This window comes from Dysidea avara, chromosome 8 (assembly GCF_963678975.1).
Source record: "Dysidea avara chromosome 8, odDysAvar1.4, whole genome shotgun sequence".
Classification (NCBI taxonomy): Eukaryota; Metazoa; Porifera; class Demospongiae; order Dictyoceratida; family Dysideidae; genus Dysidea; species Dysidea avara.
The window spans coordinates 24,497,115-24,520,373 of record NC_089279.1 but is presented as its reverse complement, the minus strand read 5'-3'; the positions used below and the strand labels follow the sequence as shown (position 1 = coordinate 24,520,373).

The window sequence follows — 23,259 nt, the reverse complement described above, 5'->3', positions numbered from 1 at the left end:
CTATAGTGTTACCTGCATGATCATTACGCTTTCTGTCATAAGTAATGCTCCAGCTTAGTTAATGGTCCACCTTGTACAGGCTATAAGCCTTTTGTGTACCCTTTCTTAGATAATTGATAGTAATACTAATAATGGTACAGTATACCATGCTTCAATTATTAGACTAGTTTACTTGTACTCAACACACTTACTCCAAAGATATTTTGAGTGGTCAGGCCATTCATGGGCTACAACGGAGGTCATAGTCATGCACACTATACTCTTTATTCATCTGATGTGATATTTAAGTCAGATTATTGATACTCAACTGTGTGTGCTAAGTAAATCAAGCTAGCGAGTCTAGGGGCATGCATGCTCCCTATTTTGAAAATATAAAATGGCATGCCTATTTTGAAAATAATTTTTGATTGTAACTGCTACTTTATCAAGGGAGAGAAATTGTTTTGACCTACAGGGCTTTAGAGGTATGCGCACACACAAACATGCACGCATGCACACACACAGAATTAGCTCAATGCAATGCTATGCAGATGACTCACTGGAACTTTTGAAAAGTACTCTAAAGACAATTAACATAGATACAAATGATTTAGGCCAAGTGTAACTGTAACGAGATGATCTATACTGAATGCTCTATTAGAGTATATTACGTTGACTGTTCTATTATAGTACCTCGATCTTGTTCATACAAGTTAATTAGCTGAAAAGTGGTCCTGCATGCTTAGTACTACAGCCATAGATTCCAGTGGTGTAGCCAGGAAAAAATTTTACCGAGGCAAAGTTTATACATTGACCAAATTGAGGGTCTGCTTCTGACTCAAATGATTCACAAATACTTTTAAGTCAGATGAGTGGTACAGCATTTGCAGGTTGATTATCTGGTTGGATGGAGGAAACTGTTTCAGAAGACTCTGAGCGTTTTTCTACATGTCATAAGTAATGCTCCATGCAGCATAGTTAATGATACGGTATACCATACTTCAATTATTAGACTAGTTTAATTGCATACAACACAACTTACTCCGGAGATATGTTGAGTGGTCAGGCCATCCATGGACTGCAACAGAGGTCATAGTCATGTACACTATACTTTTTATTGATCTGATGTGATGTTTAAGTCAGAGCCCGGATAATTATCTCTTTCATGTGATGTTCAACTGCATGTGCTAAGCATGTCAAGCTAGGGAGTCTGGGGAATGCTCCCTCAAGGAAAATTTTGAAAATATATGCTTTGAAATGGCATGTGGAGTGGGCTATTTTTTGATTGTAACTGTTAATGCATTATATGCATGATTAATTAGCTCAATGTAATGCCACGCAGTTGACTCATTGGAACTTTTGAAAAGCAGTGTGAAGACAATTAACATGAATGTAAATGATCAAGCAGTGTAATGAGAACAGTGGCTATAATCTGTATTTAATACTCTATTAGTATTAGCAAGAGTTAATAATAGTGGAGGGCTCCACTATTATTAACTCTTGGTATTAGAGTATATTACGGTGACTGCTCTATTAGAGCATCTCGATCTGTTACAAATTCAAGCCACACAAAATAGAATCTATGGCTGTAGTACTAAGCAGGGCTGGAGCCTACATGGTGACATGGTGCCTTGCATGGTGCTGGACCACTTTTCAGCTATTGGGGTGCAGTAATGCTGTCTAGTAACGTTTGAGTAGAAAATCCGGGGTGCCAAAACTCAGGCCTGCTCAGCCTGTTCTGTTGAGCATTTTTACCGAGGCAGCTGCCTCGGTTGCCTCAATGGTAGCCGGCTACGCCACTGGATTCTATTAGCTATGTCAAGGGTAAAAGCTTCTAACCCACAATCGAAAAGTGCTGAAATATCGTGGCTAAGTCACCTGTCAAAGGTCGAAAAAGGCTCTTAGTCACAGGTCAAAGTGAAATTTCGGCCGGTCAAGACTTTGACCGCGGTCGCAGATCTACCTACAGCGCGTACCTACGTGACACCCCCCCCCCCCCTGATACTGAGCGATTTGTGTTCTCAAACTGAAGCAGAAGAGGTACAATGTATCTGTAAACATTTGCAGTTGTTATAATTTTGTACTCTATTTAAGTATCACCTTGCAACTTGAATCTGAGAGTGAACAGTGTTTTATTTGTATCGCTGAGTAGACAACACTGCTGGTATGTTTATAAAAGGCATATATAGAGTCAAAAAAATTGTCAGTAACAACAAAAATTGTCACATGAAACAAATGCGACACTTTGTAGTCTGACTATTATGTGACAGCTACAATCGCAGAGTTGGCCAAAATACAACACGTCCTTGCTGTAAAAACTACATTTGTGCTAATCTTTTGAGACCCATATAGCTGCCATGCAGTGTACTTTAACTGCTGGATGTCATTAAGGTGGTATGGTTCCCAAGCAACTGCAGGATATTCTCATCATTGGTGGACTAATCGTGTTAAGATAAACTGTGACTGGATTTTGGAAAAACGATCCAAATCACACATTAGAAGTTTCTAGATAAATGGTTTTAAAGAATCCAAGCCAGCATAATTCTCCAAGGATAGCAAGCACGCGTATGAAATTTACACTAAAGATGCATCAATCTGTTACCTTTCAGACCACTTCCAGTACTTGTAGCTGCTTGTAGAGTTTCCCGCCAAATAAGATAGAAAATCTGAGCTGTTGGACGAGCAAAGTAGTATCCCGAGTGCTCACGAAGGGGTGGGGGGTGGCAGGGTGGGCAAGGGTTAGACCTCAAAATGGAGGCAGACCACAATTGGAGTCCAGAGACGAGATTATAGGGCTGTGCTGGCTCCTTAGTGGCTGATATGTAGCAAAATGCACAGAAAAAATACCAGGCCAACATTGTCAGGCTGTCTACCAGTAAACCACTGATTCTTGCCAAGCCAGGTCCTTCACAAGGCCTAAAACCGCCATTCGAGCTCTACACCCCTCCCTCCCCCCAGAAAAGACGTCTGTTGAAACCAGCCTTGAGTAGTTTGAGTGGTACTGAGTGTCACAACTACTAGTACGATAGTGTAGCTATCCACTGGTGGTGTTAGTTTGACTTTGCCTGATGTGCGATTTGGATTGGTTTTGTAAAATCTGGTCACTGTATTTTGGCCAATGTACCCTGTGAATTTCATAACTGGATCTATATTGTTAGATTAAATGTATAAAACTTTCAGCCCACTCAAATGGGACTGTAGTAGATGTTTTCAATATTTCAGGAGACTTACATACTAGTTATCATTATTCATTATAATTATGTGACTGGTCTGTTTGAGTATCTTATGAGAATTTCAAAGACAAGAAACTAGCTTCTTTGTGAGCCCTAATAACTAACAGCTACCAGAACCATTTTAGGATTTTACTGTACTTTTCAGGAGGACTCCACATAGGAATTTTGGAGAAGTAATGACAGATAATAATAATAACTTTCAATGCGGGTGCCTGGGCATGGCAGGGGCATAGTACAGGAAGCTAATTCTCTATGGAGTGGCCTTAGTTGCTATTAATAGCTATTTTATTTGTTACTTAATCGTGTGGTTTTCAACTGAAAGCTATACCAGACATCGTATTACCTCCAATACTTAGGCTGCTATGTAAACACGTCGTACAGGTTCTACTTTCTCTGTTTTCCCTCCATTGCCTAACTAATGAAGTAAATTAATAAAAAATATTTCCTACTAGATATTCATCTTGATGATTTCTGTATACCAGGAAATGAGAATCAGTTTTAATTTGACAGGTTATATACTGAAACACTGTACCAGTCAGGTGATTATGTACAGTGAAACCTGTCAAGCAATTCACTGTGTAATAAGGTAACAACCCCCAAATGTAATCATTTGTGAACAAAATGTCCTGTTTCTTGCAACCACCTGCTTAGTCCACTTCAACTTGGTTACAGTGTACAGTTGTTTTATGGGTAAAAATCTCAAGAGTATATTGTGTTGGCAGGTTGGCCTATTAATATAAATATACCAGTTACAGTATTTGGGGGAATTATTTTGTGAATCACCACCATCCAAAATTTTGAGCTTACTTCTTTAGAATTTTTGTAGATAGCAGCCAATTCATGAAAATTGCAAAAAATTTCTTCCTTGGAAAAACCTGCCATATGGTGAACCACAAAAAGAATGCAAAAGTAACAAAATACAATAATAAGAGCATGTAGTCTTGACAAAATAATGTATACTTTGTCTGTACACCTACAAAATTTTTGTCACTGGTTAATTGCCTACCAATAATTGGCAATAACTGGTTAATTGGTTTGTTTGTATATTGGCAGACATAATGGGAGTCAACAAGCATGCTGGAAGGTTTAGGGTGGTACCAAAGTGATCATCAACATCCTGTCTAGCAATAACAGTTATTACAATCACATATTTACACATTCTTTGAGGTTATGTTATGATGTTAACACTTATCAGCAGGGGTAATTTATGGTTTACCAAGTGGGTGGGCAATAACTGGTTTAAAGGTTTCTTCACTGGTTATTGGCTGACCTAGATGACACCAGTTAATAACCGGTTAATATTGGACACCAGTGAACAGCACTAGTGACTGGTAGGTAAGTGCATTGGAAAATATTCAGGGCTCATGTTCAAGTGAGATTATATTGATCTTTTCCTTGAGAGAAATCACATATGTGACCTAATGAAAACTGTCGATATACGCACAATACTACTTTTGTAATACAGGTTTATGCAATTGAATTCGGTGACTTTGCAATTGAATTCATCCCGTTTGCAATTGATTTCGTCGCTTTTGCAATAGTCTCGCGGCGCCCAACCCTAAAAAGAGGGTCTGGTGAAACTGTGTACAAAAAGTTTGGCGCTGCCGGAATGTTGGAAGCTCCAATCAGATTGCTCCATTTGTAATTAGTGACGCAGCCTAGTAATTATGTGGATTCTTACGTGGATAGTTTTATGGCTTCGAGTTCCAACTGTAAATATCATTACATTGAAGATAGAAAGTTGCCTTCTGTTGTCACTACAGTGGCATGGTGACTTGGATTCACTGAATTGAAGCCGTGCCAGCAAAGTGCAGTTAATTCTTTCATGCTAGGACAGGATTTGTTTTTGTCTCTTCCTACTGGCTATGGTAAATCGTTCTGCTACTCGAGCTTACCATGGGTCTATGACTGTCTAAAAGAGAGAGAAAGTCCATACTCAATTATCATTGTATTAAGCCCTTTACAGGCACTAATGAAAGATCAGGCGCGGTCCCTAGTACAGAAGGGTGTACAATCCATTTATGTTCAAGAAAAGTTTGACCATGAAGATGAAACCATCAAAACTAAATTAAGTGCAGGTGACTATTCTGTAATATTTATAAGCCCTGAATTACTGCTTGGAGACAAAAGCTGGGTAGACATCTTCCGTTCAAAGACCTATCATGATCGCCTAGTTGGTATAGCTGTGGACGAAGCACACTGTATCAAGAAATGGTAAGCTTAGTGTTAGCTATCATGATGTTTTAACCAGTCAATAATTGTGTCACTGTAATACTAAACTAACTAGCATATAAGTATCATGTAGTGTATGCTTCCACTCATTTTTAATGTAGGGGTAAAGAATTCAGAAAAGAGTATTCGAATCTTGGTGAAATGAGAGGATTGTTGGACACATCTGTTAACGTAATGGCAATGACAGCCACAGCTACTAAACAAACAAGAAAAGATATCTGTAAATCTCTTGGTTTGGTAAAGCCAGTAATGATAATAAGATCTCCTGAGAAGCAAAACATTGTATATAAAGTAACAAGGAAGATTGCAGATATTGAAGAAACATTTGCTTCCCTAGTAGAAGAGCTCAGTAAGAATCGCAGAAACACCAACAAAACAATAATTTTCTGTAGGACATATGAGGACACAGATCATATATATCTATTCTTTAAAAGCATGCTAGGTAAAGAGATGATGGATCCTATTGGGTACCCTGATATTTCTCGATTTAGATTGATAGACATGTTTACAGCTTGTACCAGTGTTGATGTGAAAGAAGACATTGTAAAGTCTTTTACACAGCCTGAAGGAAGGTTTAGACTAATAGTAGCTACAGTGGCATTTGGTATGGGAATGGATTGTTCTAATGTTCAAAGAATTATACATTGGGGCCCACCCTTCGATGTAGAAAGTTATGTGCAGGAGACTGGACGAGCAGGACGAGATGGACAGGTATCTCATGCTGTACTGTATTTTTCCAACAAAGATCTTGGACTAGGGCACATTGAAGACAGCATGAAAGATTACTGTCGTAACAATCTCCAATGTAGGCGACACACTCTTTTCCAGGATTTTGACTCGTACGATGGAAGTAGACCAGCAGGCTGTCTGTGCTGTGATATTTGTGCCACAGCTTGCTGTTGTGGCTTGTGTTAACAATATCTTACCTATATATTTTACAATGATTATCTTACTGTTGCACCACAGATTTTGATTAATGAAAATAACTCTATTGATATTAACTGCCACACATATCAGAAACTAAAGACTGTCTTGAATACAGTAGCGTAAAATACTGCGAAGTTGAGATGTCATCCAGTCCCTAAGTTCATATGTATCCACTTTGTTAAGTAAACTGCCTGTCATAGAAAATTGCTGGTGTTGACGGTTTTCAACCATTCTGAACACTTCTGCTTTTTGCAATTGTTCTATTACCATGGATAGATCCTTATTGCTGTTTCTGGATAAATGATACGCAGATTCAGTTGTTACATATGTAACCTCATCATAGTGAGCTTGAATTTCTCTTAAAATCTTCAATGCTCTTCCAGTTCTTTGTAAGGATGGACCAAGGGTGTTGGGTCCTAAGTGACTAACTACAGTTTTAAAGTCTCTGTTCAGGTGTTCCATGTGTAAATCCATGGAAATATTTTTACCAGGCTTTCCATGAACATTAATAGTACGACTCCAGAGTAACTGTCTGCACAATCTTTCACTGTATATGTAATTATAGTGTGCAAGTAAATGAAATGCTTCAATTGAATATTTAGTTTTATGTGATACTTTAAAATATAACAGCATGTACTTCCGTCAATATTCTTTGCCCATCTCCTTCCTTAACAGCATCAATAAACTCCATCAACTAAAGCCCTAATGAAAAAACTTCATTAGCATATGCTAAAACAGAGTCGTTGCTTGTCTTATTACATGGTGCATGCTGTTCTTCATCTTCATTGCAAGCTGAAATGATATTGGGTGATGGCTGTTCATTGCTACTTTCTTCACTGGGTGGTAAAGTGATGGTTTCAATGTTTAAATGGGAGTCCAAGACATCTTGCATAGTTTTTTCAAAAATTTCCTTGCACTTTCCTTCAGATTTATTGGCAAAATCAGAATAACATTCATCTGATGGTGAATCTTCTGATGATGACATACCAATAGCAGACATCACTGCATATAACAGATGGCCAGTAGTGACTAGCAGAAAAAAATCTTCACAACTTGTGGGGTCAGTCTTAACCTTCTTAGTGACAGCTCTCCTTTGTAACTGATTACGCAAATGATAAAGCATACAGGAGTCCAAGCCTGAGGAGGTATTATACAATCTCTTCCATATTACCTATAAAATATGGAAATCAAACAGCTGTAAACGTACATAACACACATACGTAATTAGGTACAAGTTGTTTATTGCACTAATTTAAAGGGAATCATACCTACTTTGTACTTGCTTGCTTACTTTTAATAGCGTAACCTTTGAATGCCAATCTTCTACTACGGGTTCTAATCCTTGCAATCTTTCTTTATCTGTATTTGAGTTGCTTTTAGTTCTTTTGCAGCCACGGATGCATTCTGCAGTTAATTGATCTCCGCCACACATCACACGATGAAATTTGTGTGATTCCAAATTTACTGTTTCCTCAGTGTCGGGATCAACAACACTGTCTACAGTAGTAACAGATGGAACATACTCCATAAGCTTTTCCAGCACACAAATCATTTCATCTTGCTTGTTCTCATTCTTGAGCATCACACCTAATGGAACCTACATAGTAAAACTATTGAATAAGTGCATCTATGTTAATTTGGTACAGTATGCTATAATAACATATATAGGCATCATACACGCATACTGTATTCATCATCATCCTGACATACATGTATGATATGTACAGCTCAAATGCAACACGTCTTGCGCGAGAAAGCAACCTTACTAATTAAAGGGGTGGCACCAATTTTGCTTGCATCTCAAACAAAACAGAATGAATACTTGAGAGTGCCATTGATTAGCACGTTTTTTAATCACTCACTCTCACAAGGTGATGTGTTTGAGTGATACTGTACATGTATTAGCTATGCATATGTATACAAAGTAATGAACTTCTTACCACCTCAGACTTGCTGGACATCTCACTTGAAAACTGATGTTGTATGTGTTGAGGGACTGCTTTCACACTGATATGTTTGCAAAAGAATGGCATATGTGCTCTAACGGTTCTTGACAAAAGAATGGTCAGATTTTCTTTCAAACTTTTCAAGTCATTATGATTAGGTAACACTGTTTCAAAGTCTACTGATGCAATATCAACAGAACGAGGTGTATCACTCAGAACTGAACAGTCAACTCTATCTTTCACTGCCATTATATGTGTACAATGTAAAGAGTAAGCATGATGGTCCAATGTTTCCTGTCTGGGTCTAATGTAAAAATCAACATTATCAGCTACAAACTTAAAGGTTGACATGGGCAATTCAGAACAAAGGAAATCAAAAAACTCTTCTGTCCCAGAAGACTCTGCAGTGTCAGAAGCTGTAAGTACAGGAGAAAACCTTGGTGCAATGGGAGAAGATAATACATTACAAAAAGTATCAGCGCTACTACTGCCTTGAGATGATTGTACACTACTGTTCCATTCATCATTTGTTTCATCAGCCTGTGGATCACAAAACACATTGGATTCAATAGTTACTGCAGTAGTAGTACCAGTGCTATGGTTGGCAATGTCACTAGGATTCTGGCATGGTACATTCTATAATGATATAAACAGTAATCCGGCACAACAAAATGCTTTTGCAAACCTTTAGCAATTGTCTTTCCAATATTTCATCATGCCAAGTATTCACAGGCTTATCATGCTCCTTTCCAAAATCATCCACAAGCTGCACTGTGGTTTTATGTGACAAACACAGGCATGCTTTGTGTAAGCGCCTGAATATCTAGAAAAAGCACAATGGCAATACACACATGTCGTTAACTAAATTTGATGTACAGGCTATGCCTCAATCCAAAATTTACAATTACAACTATGTACCTGTTTTGGACAATGATTAGAATACAAAAGCAGTGAAATTACAGATTGCAGGAAATTGGCACACTGGCTACAGTTTCTCAACATCACACCAGCAATAACTGCCACTAAAACATTTTTGTCAGGCTTATAGACATTCTGTCTGTTAGTTTCTAAACTCTTCTGCAAGATGGTTGATAATAGTGGAGTTGTTCTTTGAAGGTCGGTGCAAAGACTTTTCCAATTGTATGTTGTAAGGGTATCCTTGATTTTGGTTCTAAACAGAGACTTGCTACTGGGACTTGCAGATGAAACCAATTCATGATGGATCTTTTTACCAATTCTTTCAGCAACAAGCGTGACTAACTTCTTATCTTGCATTATTCGAAATGAAATTGAATTCCGATTACGACTGCCAACAGCTTTTCCCAATTTCTTCAAGGAGTCAGTAAGACGATTTACTCTGGACCTTTTCTTGTTCTTTTGCACAACCTAGATAATAATTGTATACCATGCACTTTAAGTATATAGCAATAGAATAATGTGTCTTATAGCTACAATGCAATAATAACAGTGGAACTTTTCTTTCACAGAAATTTTGATTTCAACATATCTTATTAACTCCATGCATACACTATTATCTCCTTCATAAAATTGGCCAAAAGTTTGAGTCCGAAAGTGTCCAGAATAGAGGGATTCTACAAGCACATGCATGCATCCAAATCCATTGTTTAACAATGATAACTATATTAACACTTGTCTATTTAACAATATTAAACAAAACAAAGATATGTTGGCAACCCAAGCAGACAGCAATACATACAGCAGACATAACAACTTTAGACAATCAAAGTGTGATGTCATAACAGAACTATTACAAAGCTTTATAAACTTTCGATATTACATGAGTCAAAGGATTTATGGTCTGACCACACAAGAACAGTCCAATTACATCTATACAGCATTGTTCATTAGTATAGTGAAGAGTATCATTTTATTTATATACCAAAAACAGCTAATTTCAACCACATCAGTGGTCCTTACGCATCTTACATTATTAGTGCACATTTTGGGACGCATACAGTTCATGTATGACAGAACTTTACTTCCACCAATCCCACTTAATTTAATTGATTTATGCCACAACCATTTAAGCAGCAAACAGTCAAGTGGATTTATGCATAATGTATATCAAAACACCATTAATTTTGTGTGTGTATAAGTATATATAGCTATATAGCACAAAAGCATACACTTGCACATATAGCTATATACTTACAGCAACAGCTGATTTATCTTCAACAACAGTGTTAGTTACAAAGAGTCGCATGGGTGTATTCATTGACTCTTTCCTCAGTCTTTTGCGAGATGGTGTCCAATCTGCATATGAGCTAGGTGGTCGCTTTCTTTGCACACTAGGAGATTGTACAGTTGTATCAGCTGCTGATAAACCGGAATCAAGCATAAAAGCACTCAGGGACTTGCTAACTTCATTCTCCAACTTATTGTTCAGTTCTTGAAATGAATTTGCCTTTTCCAGAAGCCTTATCACAGAGTTATAACAATTGGTCTTACATAAAACTGTTGACCTTCTCAAATATGCTATGGCCAAATCATTAGCTTCTATCCCACTAGCTTGAGTTAATCTGTCACTGCACAGTTCTTTCCGCACATAATCTTCAACTACCCGCTTAACATTATTCCCTTCATTCGACAAAACACTCCTTCTGCATTTAGATTCTGGTAAAGCAGCTCCGCATAGCAAACAGCAAGGCACGGGTGTCGCCATGAACTACAGAACTACCTACTAGTATACCACCGGATTTATCAGTACTTAACGATATCGATTCATTTTTACAGTTATGCAATAATTCGCTAACGTCACACAATTTAAATTCCTAAGCGAAAACTTTTCGTACACAGTTTCACCAGACCCTCTTTTTAGAGTCGGGCGCCGCAAGACTACTTTTGCAATTGAATTCGTCCCGTTTGCAATTGAATTCGTCGCTTTTGCAATTGAATTTGTCCCGTTTGCAATTGAGTTCGTCGCTTTTGCAATTGAATTCGTCGCTTTTGCAGTTAAATTCGCTTTTGCAGTTAAATTCGTCCGTAACAAGAATGGCAGCTGGAGGAAACATGAAAACATGATGTAGCAGCTGCTACAAGAACTTGTTCAAGTACACCGGTAGTAAACAACTCTGTATAAGGCAATAATTCTTCCTCTACATCCTATCCAGCAACATTCCAAACTCTACTACGCCATGCAAGTTAATTAACTTGTCAGACAGCTATCAACTTCGCGTACTACCAGCTCCAATTACTTTCTAGTATCTCAAGTGTAACTCTCCAAGGAATAAATAGTTCATCTCTTAACCCTTTAAGGACCGCTGTCGTAATATTACGTCCAAAGTAGGTATTGCTCGAAAGACCAGCACCGAAATATTACGTCCAAGATTATTGGCAGTAAACAAAGAGGTATAACTCTGCAACAAATGAAGCTATTAGATCGAAACAGGGACCATTGTATTCGCCATTCATAGGCGATTCTTTTGATATATAAGGCCAACTTATCACGCAAAACTAAGCCTGTGTAAAATTCCTAACAAAGTACAAACATTTAATATTTACACAACAATAAAACTAACCTTGTAGAAATCGCTCCATAACTTTGGCTGTGTTCATCGTATTAACTTCAAATAAAGCTCAGAGTGCTCACTATTTAGAGGCGAATAATTTGATATACAAGATCACGTGATGCGGTTTTAAAAAACTAAAATGGCAGACTGTTTTTATTGATTGTGTCACAAAGAAATCGATTGCGTGTAGGTGTTTGAAACTCACCTTAGTGCTTTTAAGACATTGGTTCTACACTTTGGTAAGTTAGATAATGTTGTTCATTATTGTCAGGCGAGTCTTTTAGTATAATTTGTTATACAATCGAGCACTTGTAGGGGCTTTGTCAATGCTATAAACTTATTATATTTTTTAAAAACACTAAATGCGCAATAATCATAAAACGTGTGGGCTTTCAGGGTAGACTATGCACACAATTTTTGGTCCTTAAAGGGTTAATGAACGGGTTGGTTTCTTGGAGCCGTTTTGTGTATGACGAATTGTAATGCAAACGCGACAAATTCTATTGCAAAACCGACTAATTCAACTACAAAACCGACGAATTCAATTGCAAAACCGATGAATTCAATTGCAAACGGGACGAATTCAATTGCAAACGGGATGAATTCAATTGCAATACCGACGAATTCAATTGCAAACGGGACGAATTCAATTGCAATACCGACGAATTCAATTGCAAACGGGACGAATTCAATCGCAAAGGCGACGAATTCAATTGCAAAAACCTGTAAAACACATTCAAAAACAATGGGTAAAAAACGCAAGCTTCAGAAAAAAATTTACGCAAGTTTTTATCGCCTTGATGGTTTGTGAACTGACACTCCAGTGGATAAATCCTGGGAATCATCTTGTTCCCCTATTCATAGAGAGTTCAAATATCCTTGTTTCATCTTCATACACAGGTAGGTTTCTGAGATACAGACGTTTGTTTATGTTGCAGTGACGAAAGAATTTACGACGATTTTTCTTCAATGAATTCGCCTTCCTTCTGCATCACAGACAGTGTTGGGCAAGTTACTTTTTAAAAGTAACTAGTTACATATTACATATTACTTGCAGCTGAACTATTTAGTTACAGTTACATATTACCCATAAAATAAAGTAACTGTAATAATATTACATATTATATTACTTTGTGTCCACAGCCTTAAGCTGTCACGTGTGAAACTACCACCTTATCACGTGACACGATTGCGTTGTTGGATAATGTGCAAGTCTTGATATAAGTAAGTAGCTGGTGAATAAGCCTCATTTAGTAGGCTTCATTACTTCGTTGTGGCTAGGCGTTACTCAGTGGGTTACTAACAAGATTAGTAACTTCGCTACTTGTAGTTATAATATTACGTAATATTAGACTCGTTACTATATTACTTAGGTAACGCGTTAAATTTGCAAGTGAAGTAACTTGAGTTATATTACCTGTTCTTATAGCGTATTTCGTTATATTACTTTGTTACCACCAAAGTAATAATATTACATAACGCGTTACATAAGTAGCACGTTACTCCCAACACTGATCACAGAAGAATATCTTTGGCAAAAACTATACCTTGGTGGATGCACAAACTCATGGTGAATACAATGAGAAAAAGATTCAACTATGTATGCCATTGTATCAGTAAGTTATGATTTTTGTAAGCACCTGTAGAATATTTTCTCGCTGTTTTCTGTACATATTGATTTATTCGCTTGTCCAGGTGTGCTGTATTTCCCATACTGCTCATCTTATGAAGCTGAAACTTAGCCAATCCATTCCTCTGTCCCTGTAGACAACAAAGAACCAATAAAATGAATTTTGATAAATGTGTGTATATTGACGGTTTTCTAAAATCAGGTCACATATTTTCATTATTCGATTCACAAAAAGGTGGATAGGTCAGGCCTGTGAAACAACTAATTAAGTTGAAGTGGCCTTATTAAGGTCAGGAAATGTTTGCCCTGAGATGACTGGAATAGACAAGTTTCACGATACATTAGATTTTTATGAGTCAGCAAGTTGTTAGTACTGTTTTGAGTACCACTCACATTCCTATTAGCAGGAAGCCATAAAGTGTCACACTTTCTAGGGAGTTTGGTTAAATAAAATTCCCTACATCTTCAGTAATTACCCATAAAGTCATACAAGTATTTTAACATGTTTAGAGGTCAACATTAAATTATCTCCAGCTAGTTTCATATGCAGAAATGTATTGTTTAGGTTAACATGGAAGATCTACCATATGGTATACTATTGGAAGCAGTACAGGAGCACAAGACAGAGCATGCACGACGACAAAGACGTACTATTTCAACAGCCTGGCCTTTTAAGAAATCAGATTCTAAGGAGCTACGTGTAGCTCCCAAGGGTTCTTTAGTGACCGCTATATCAAAGCACGAGTCGGGAGCAAACTATAAGACATTATCAGAACCCTGTTTACTTCTATGTTGCAAACTTGAGGAAGTGTGCAAATTCAATTCACAAGAGAAAGACCTACTAGAAGGAGTGGAACATTTGCAGGACCGAATTGAAATTCTTCACAAACTGGACTGGGTGCAGAAATTGAGAATTGGATCTCTTGTATATGTAACTATCCCAACCATACCCATTCCAATGAAAGGAGCTATTCAGTACATAGGGGTACTACATGGGGAAATAGGAACCAAATTTTTTGTTGAGCTAATGGTATGTATATGTTTACATGTTAGGTACAGTATGTTAGAGTTAAAGCACCGCCGTGCGTGTGTACGGAAAATACAGTACGAGGGGGGTGTGTTGAGAGGCTAATACAGCACGAGGCGAAGCTGAGTGCTGTATTTGCCTCGAGACACCCCCTGATTATTGTATTTTTCGTACACACAAGCAAGGCGGTGTTTAAGTGTTATATTGTACTTCCTGGTTGTGTCTGGCTCGGAGCGATTTTCTCTAGTACTCAAACCGCTGCGATTTTCGGTGATAAGGATATCAGTAAGTGTTCATATAATCTATTTCTAGTCGTAGAACAAACTAATAGGATTAGCTTGGCTAGTTTTAGCGATTTACAATGCCACGCACGTGATCAATCGTGCTGTCTTAGTGGAGTCGTGTTTAAAAGTTTCGTGATCAGACGTTCATTAAGTGTTTATACAATCTATTCCTAGCCGTAGAACGAACTCGTAGGATTAGTTTGGCTGGTTTTAGCGATTTACAGTGTGTTGTTTATGTAACATTCCTTAAATACATTCTCCACATATAATGTACTCTATTTGCCGAAGTGTGCTGTATTTGCCCAATTAAGCGCATAACTGTACTGTATGACTCATACAGTACAGTTATGCATTTGATTATAGTACTGTATGGAGAATACGATATGTGGCATCGCTTTGATCCTCCCATGCAAAGTACAATATATGTATTTCCGTGCTTACTGAGTGTACATAATTATGTACATACGGCTTAGATAGTTTGGCTGTGGCAGTTTTGGCAAATAACCAGAAGTTAGATGCACTCTGTTCAAGTTCTCACATCTATTATTGTTGTGAGTGACTGATAACTGTGTATATATATATATATACATTGTGTATTTTGTTGTAGGAGGAAAAATTAGAAGGAACAAGTGATGATAAAGATAAAGACTTGCCAAGCTCTGAGTCTAGTCACAATCGTGTAGTTTTTGTTTCAATGGATCAATTAACACAACAAGCATCAGTCGATGCTGCTCGAGTTGAAGAGATAGTGTCTCCTAATTCACCAGCCAATCAACCAAGCGATCAAGTAAGTAGTAGTTAAGGTTGCAATATTAGCAGATAAAAACCAATAATACACACAGCATGCATACTTTATCTCAAGGAGAAATATGGTTCTTGTACTAATGTAGATTTTGTGGATCATATATTACAGGACACTTCTAAGCAACCTCATTCCCAAGCATTCATTTCTTCCTCATGGGATAGCAAAAATGCAGAGATTCATAGAGGACTAACCACTGTAGACTTTGCAGCTATTAAAACAGTTGGTATAACTGATAGGAAGACTATAGGCAGACAACAAACTGCACTACATAAATTTGAAAAGAAACAAAAGAAAATAACACAACAATCAGAACAGCACAAAAGGATAAAACAAGCTCAGGAGGAGTTGGGATTAGATGACTCATCATCATTGGATTTCTCATTGTTAGATATTGAGAAACAGAGAAAACTATTAGAGGATGCTGTTCTCCACGAAACAAAGGAAGGTAGGTAGAATTTGCTCTTGTTACCATAAGGAAATCTATTCATTTGTATCTAGGGCAGAACAGCTGCCTCCAGTCACCATCTACTCCTAATGATGATAATTCTAATACCTTAGAGGTTGGTTCTAGGATACAGTTTGGCAATCCTCCCTGCTATGGGATCATCAAGTGGATAGGAGATCTTCCTAGCATTGCTTGTACTATGGCAGGAGTGGAAGTGGTAGGTTGTTAATCAAATTGCAATATGATCAGCATAGTGTAATTATACAAGTACACGAAAAAATTTGGAATTTTCAACTAGAGTAGGGACCATAGCACATCGATAAAAAGTACTGAAACAAGTTGGAGCAGTCCATGATATTAAATCACCGTAAAACAATAAGAAGTGTTATATCCCTACTGTGCTCAAGATACCATAACGGAAATGCACAGTAGGGATATAACACTTCTTATTCTTTTACGATGATTTAATATCATGGACCACTCCAACTTGTTTCAGTACTTTTTATCGATGTGCTATGGTCCCTACTCTAGTTGAAAATTCCAAAATTTTTCGTGTAACTTTTTTTTGTAAATAATTTTATTATGACTGGTGAACCCACGCATACCGTCTCTGAAATGGCACCGCACGCCCCAGCTATCGTGTGAAAAGTGAAGTATCCATTAACGCTTCGTTGTCAGCTATGTTCAACCCGTTGTACAGTCAAGAACTGTTCGTAAAGCACCTCTACAATCCACACCGGCATACAAAAAGAAAGAATAGTTCCGCGTGCCCCAATCATATTAATTATCGTCTGAAAAGTGAAGTATCCATTACGCTTTGTTGTTGGCTATGTTCAACCTGTTACACAGCAGTACGAATCAAGAACTGTTTGAAAAGGACCTCTGCAATCAAAATAGCCACTGAAAAATACGGACGATTTCTGTTATGAAGGGAAGCCATCATGTGCTACCGCCAAATCGATACCTTTCGCTGTCAGCAAAGATGAATGGGACACAAAGGAGGACACTGGTAAGTCCATGAAGAATGCATTGTACGTACTGCGGTATGCCAGAAGGCACCTGCCGGGCCGAAGCGACATCAAACAGTGAAAAAATGAGCCCGTAGCCTTAGCCATTATCGAGTTACGCTTGTCTGAAGCCATCAGTCAGTCAGTTACTCAGTCAGTAGAAAATTCCGTCAAATAATTAAAAAAAAAATTTTCTGTAGCAACTTGTTGAAAGCGTTTCGGGTCGATCTGAAAGCTTGTTTGGGCTTAGTTTTACCTAACCAATACTGCCTCATTGTTGTCAGGGAAAATTGAGGCTGGTTTTTGGGTAATATGATTTTGTGGGCCACGCCTACTCCTTTGTGGTCCCTACTATACAGTTACTATCATACTGTATGATAATAGCATGTTGATTTTTATGCTCATACAATAGATTTGGTTTAGTTATTGCAAAATGAAAAGAAGGAAAATTTACGTTTTTGTAATATGTAAATATGATTTACCAGAAAAATTTGGTGAGTATGCATGGAATCGCCAAATTTTTACTCGCCATGCAGGGACACTTGAGACATTCTACTATATTCCAAGTGTCTCAGAGCAAGACATGCAGTACATTCCAGGTGTCCTTTAGGTCATTTAGGACACTAAAACATCAAACTGATTCTCTAATACATAAAAAGGATAAAAGAAAACAAGAAATTCTGTGGCAATCCTAGACTTTTATGCCATGCAGTTTTTAGAATAAAAAACCAGTCATTGTTCTTTATCACTTCATAACTGATGAGTGAATATTGTTACAGCAGTTGTTCAGCCTCCCCAAGGAATAGCTCTTTGATTATTATGGTTTTAATTAGGGTTAGGTGGACTGGTCATGCACATACCCACACACATTCCAGTCTTGATTGCTACAATCTACTATTACTGATGGCACTGCTTCAATACTTTAAAGTGAAAAAGAAAGTAGAACAGCTTTTGCCAAATCCAAATAGTACCATCTTCTGGGATTTAATCTAGAAGTGCTAGAAAGCAACACTGCCTCATAAACACAATACTAGCCCCTGCAGAGAGGTTTGTGATTGGCAAGAAAGCTGCAGAATTTGGTACAACTGCTGCAGTGCATTACTATGCCATTTCATACCATGCAGGGTCTCCCCCTGAAGGAAACCACAGTTCAACTGAATGGAAAGACTTAGAAAGTAACGAATGCTGACATCTAAATTGTGTGGGCAATGTAATATGGGGTATTTGCCAAGCATTTTCTGGTGATGATATGAAATAGATAGAAATCCACACTTATACGTGTCACCACTAAAGCACTTATGCACCTAGTAAAATATTTCACAGAATTTCTTGTAATTCGGGGTACTGACTACTGATCTAATCACTGTAAATTAAAGTAGAAGTTTATAATGCCTTATTTTAAGGTGGCGCTGAAGTAATTATGTGAAGCCGTACAATGCCCATTTGTCACTATTAAAATTAGCCCACGTGCTTAATTAGTTATTTTAGGGTGGTGGAGAACTCGGCTTGTGAACCATGTAGTCTACATTTATAGGGTTCTTATGATAGTCTTTAATGTTGTAGCGTAGCATGCCAAGTTCCGTGAAATCACCCGCTTTAATTTCGTGGCTATTAAACTCTGAACTTACGAGCCGATTTTAAAAATAACTCACCCCAGAAACAACCTAGCGCTAAGCCGCCTTGGCTCTTATGGTTTCTCACCTTGTAGAACAACTCTATGGAATCCTTTTTAACGATAACAACGTGGAAACTGGTTAAAATGCAAACCCGCATTTTTCAACCAGTGATATCACGCCCGTCAACAGCGAATCGCGAAAAATCTTTCCATAGCCCTGTAAAGAAATGCTTCACCAGTACCTATGCCAAATTTTGAGAGTCTATGGTAAGTAAATATGGAGTTATTTCACGAATTGTGAGACAGTGTAACTGGCCAGGGCGCGCTCCGTAAAGCAGTAATCACGCGATGACAACTGGTGTTGTTCACTGTGAAGTTACCAGAGTTTTGACAAGGTGATGAAGTCAGTACGTGAATATCGTTACTTGTAATAGCAATAGTAGCCTGACAGTCTGATAGAGCTGGTTCTTTCAATATTTCGAAGCACTTCGCTTTGTTCTATTAGTTTTCCGTGTTTTTTCGTGCATGACCACAAACGTGATGTCCCATTGGCCTTGTAAGGCTTCATTTGATTACTTCAGCGCCACCTTAATCTTCCAGTTGTAAAATGTGATATTAAGGCTGATTTTCTGAAATCTGGTCACAATTATTAATTTACAAAATAAAGTAGGGTTCCAGCGATAAAGAGTAATGAAACAAGAAATATAAATGATGGTAGTTAGTCTATGTGGAAAGACCCCTACATTGGCATGTTACCACCATCTGTTCAATGCCAAGTAGGGATTTTTCCCACATACATAGACTAGACACCATCATTCATATTTCTTGTTTCATGACCTTTTACCACTGGAATCCTTCTGTGGTCTGTAATTCAATATTAATTTTATAGCTATCCATTTAGGAATTGCAGGAACATGTATAACCAAAGTGTAGAAAAAATCCTAGGGTGGGGTATGGGGGGGGTACGTGCCCTCCTCTCTTGAGGTTAAAGATCATAATTGTTCTATCATCAGTTTAAACCCAAAGTCTGGGATTGTTTATGGCTATTATTTGGTTGTAGAAGTACAAATATAGCTACATATTAACTTGTGACAGCCACATGCTGCAGTGCTTTCAGTCAAGTTCGCTGTAACATATTTTTCCTCGTTAATTAAAGGCTTATATCAAACATACATTGAACTGATGTACATATATAGAGCAAATATTAACAGAAATGCACACACATGTATTAGATACGTATACTTGTTCCCATTGGTGACTATCTTGCTATGGTTCATGCTCTAGGAAAATCCAGTTGATGATTTTACTGCAACTTACTTGTACAGTGATGGCTGGCATCAAGGAGTCCAATTGTTCCATTCAGAATCTAACAAGGGGCTGTTCTTACCACTGAGTGGACTACATTCTGATCAAAGACCTTACAGTAGTAAGTGGGACGCACATAGTTCACTTTACTTACGTGAAAATTCATGATAAATTTTTTTGTTTATTGGGCCTACCAGTGTCCTCCTTTGTGTTCCATTCATCTTTGCTGACAGCAAAAAGTGTTGATATGTTGGTAGCATGTGATGGCTTCCCTTCGTAACGAAAATTGTCCATATTTTTCATAGTGGCTACTTCGATTGCAGAGGTGTTTTAAAACATTCGTACTACTGTGTAACGGGTTGAACATAGCCAACAACGAAGTGTAATGGATACTTCACTTTTCAGACGATATTTTATATAACTGGGGCGTGTGGCACCAACCCTTTCTTTCGGTATGCATGGGTTGCAGAGATGCTTTTCAAACAGCTCTTGATTTGTACTGCTGTGTAACGGGTTGAACATAGCTGACAACGAAGCGTAATGGATACTTTACTTTTCAGACGATATAGCTGGGGCACGCAGCACCATTTCAAATGCAGTATGTGTCACCAATCATAATAATTATTTACAAAAAAAAGTTTACAAACAAGTATTTCAAAAAATTTGGAATTTATAACTAGAGTAGGGACCATAGCACATCAATAAAAAGTACTGAAACAAGCTGGAGTAGTGCACGATATTAAATCACAGTAAAACAATAAGAAGTGTTATATCCCTACTGTGTATTTCCATTAGTATAGTATGATATAGAACGTATTACTGTATGTATATATCACCTACCATGATTTTTATTATGATACAATAAATTATTAAATCAGCATGAAGAATGCATTGTACGTACTGCGGTATGCCAAAAGGCACCTGTTGGGCCAAAGTGACGTCGAACAGTGAAAACATCAAGCTCGTAGCCTTAGCCGTTATCGAGTTACGCTTGTCTGAAGGCATCAGTCAGTCAATCAGGCAGTCAGTAGAAAATTCTGCTGAATAAAAAAAATTTTAAATTCCGTAGCAACTTGTTGAAAGCATTTCGGGTCTGAAAGCTTGTTTGGACTTAGTTTTACCTAACCAATACTGCCTCATCGTCGTCTGGGAAAATTGAGGCTGTTTTTTGGGTGATGCTATTTCGTGGGCCACACCTACTCCTTTGTGGTCCCTACTATACACTACTATCGTAGTGTATGATACTGTACTGCACATCACTGTTGTGCATATAAAATATTTCATATGATTTACGCTGAACATGCAAAATTTATTTTGACCATAATTATGGTGTGACTGCATGTTCTATAAAGTATCTCAATCTTTAGCAGCACGTAGTGTTAGAAAAAAGCCACATCTCATTCTTTGATCCTTGATATATAAGCCACACAGTTGTGAACCTTAAAACCTTAAATCTTACACATGGCTACATATAATATTAATTGTGTAAATGATAAAAATTTTGTATACAAAATTTATTTTACAATGAAAAAAGTGAATTAATTGTGTAAAAAAAATCCATGATAAAATTTTTGTATACAATTATTTTACAATGAAAAAAGTGAATTGTGGTAGCAATAGCATGTAGGAACACTGTATCTTTTATGCTTTTGATTTGTTATGGGCCAGTTATCATGAAACAATCAAGCATATGCATGTTTTTCACTTACTGAAGTATGAATTAATATTATACTATTAACCAATAGATGCAACCAATAAAATAGTGGATCCTTGTCACGGTCTTCAAGTTGTGGAGACTAGCACACAGACCATTGAGTTACCAAGTGACAGTGTGACTGATGACAAATTGCAACTAGACCCAGAAATACAATCTGATGAACAACTGAGGAGATTTATGGTAGAAACAAAGGAAAGCATCTGGTTGATTCAAGAAGACAATGTCAAACTGAAAACAAGTAATGCTGATTTGCAGAGCCAATTGTCAATCACTCAACAGCAGTTACATGATTTACAGAATAAAAATGAACAGTTGCAGAAACAAATATTCCATACCCAGCAACAGCTGGAAGGTATACAGTCTATGATTGCTTGTAGTAGTAGGTTGCAGCTTGTTGCACGTAATGAAATTATACTTGGGGAAGAAATTGGTAGAGGAGCTTGGGCTATGGTCTACAAAGCTACATTCCGTGGAAACAGTGTTGCTGCTAAGCAACTTCACAGTTGTATTGTTTCCAGTGAAACTAAAGCCCTTTTTCAGCGTGAGATGGAAATAGCTCTCAGTTGTCGTCACCAGAATATTGTTACCTTTTTAGGAGCTACTCTGGATGATGACTCTCCGATGATCTTAATGGAATTGATGGACTTCAATCTAAGAAGTGCTTACCAGCAAGGAGGAGTCACATATGGTAAAACACTCAAGGTTGCTCATGAAATTGCCACAGCACTTCAATTTTTGCACACCAGACCAAATCCAGTAATTCATCGTGATGTGAGTAGTGCCAATGTGTTACTGAAGGTACTCCACAATGGTGAGTGGCTGGCCAAACTTGGAGACTTGGGTACTGCTAAGATGCAACAGCAAACAACCACACCAAGTCCTGGAGCTTGGGCATATGCTGCACCTGAGGCCCCAACCCCTGAAAAGCATTCGCCCAAGATGGATGTGTACAGTTTTGGTGTCCTTGTTATAGAAACTCTCACCCAAACACATCCATTTCGAAAATTAGACACCCTTAAAGCACAAGTCCAGCAACAATATCCACTGTATAATCAACTGGTCACCAGTTGTACCAAACAACATTCAAGTGACAGACTGACAATGTATGATGTTCTTGTACAGTTGGATGAGATTGCTGCTGCTGCTGCTAACAGTGAGCTATAATGTAGCCATGGCTCACTGATTATTTCAATGATGGTGTGGTCCATTGAGCATGTGTTCAAATTTTTTTGTATGAGTAGTGTCTCTTGTTCTGTAGTTGATTTTATCACTGTATTTTAATGCACGTGTATGTTAGCAGAATCCAAAGTGATATTATATATTAATGGCTGTAACAGGGGCTAAAAGGGGTTGGTTGTGGCCAAAAAGCTAGTGATTAGGCTATAGTTGTAAAACTTAAAAATAGCCAGCTAGAAAACTAGTTATATACGTATACTTATTTTGACTAAAAGTACCTCAAGATACAAGCTTGTTCCTTCAGCTTGCTATTTTCTTAAACTACATCCCGATCTCAATCATTTCTCTAAAATTGCTTCTTAACACACTTATGCTTCAAAATTTTCCCTGGGGGAGTCTGC

The 23,259-nt window shown here is 37.7% G+C and overlaps 2 protein-coding genes across 3 annotated transcripts; both read left to right on the top strand.

The window, feature by feature from the left end:
- The first annotated feature begins 1,838 nt into the window (after positions 1-1,838).
- On the top strand, positions 1,839-23,007 carry LOC136263834 (uncharacterized). Of its 2 annotated transcripts, XM_066058459.1 has the most exons (8): positions 1,839-2,019; positions 2,074-2,143; positions 14,043-14,507; positions 15,396-15,575; positions 15,702-16,038; positions 16,092-16,255; positions 19,945-20,086; positions 21,711-23,007. In XM_066058459.1, the coding sequence occupies exons 3-8, from the start codon at positions 14,049-14,051 to the stop codon at positions 22,844-22,846; spliced, it is 2,418 nt and encodes an 805-aa protein (XP_065914531.1). In that variant the 5' UTR covers positions 1,839-2,019; positions 2,074-2,143; positions 14,043-14,048; the 3' UTR covers positions 22,847-23,007. The 2 variants fall into 2 exon arrangements, with proteins under 2 accessions (XP_065914531.1, XP_065914532.1); XM_066058460.1 differs by lacking the exon at positions 2,074-2,143.
- On the top strand, positions 5,065-7,033 carry LOC136263544 (ATP-dependent DNA helicase RecQ-like). Its single transcript, XM_066058143.1, has 2 exons — positions 5,065-5,426; positions 5,546-7,033. Exons 1-2 carry the CDS (start codon positions 5,185-5,187, stop codon positions 6,357-6,359), a joined length of 1,056 nt encoding a protein of 351 aa, XP_065914215.1. The 5' UTR covers positions 5,065-5,184; the 3' UTR covers positions 6,360-7,033.
- Positions 23,008-23,259: the final 252 nt, after the last annotated feature.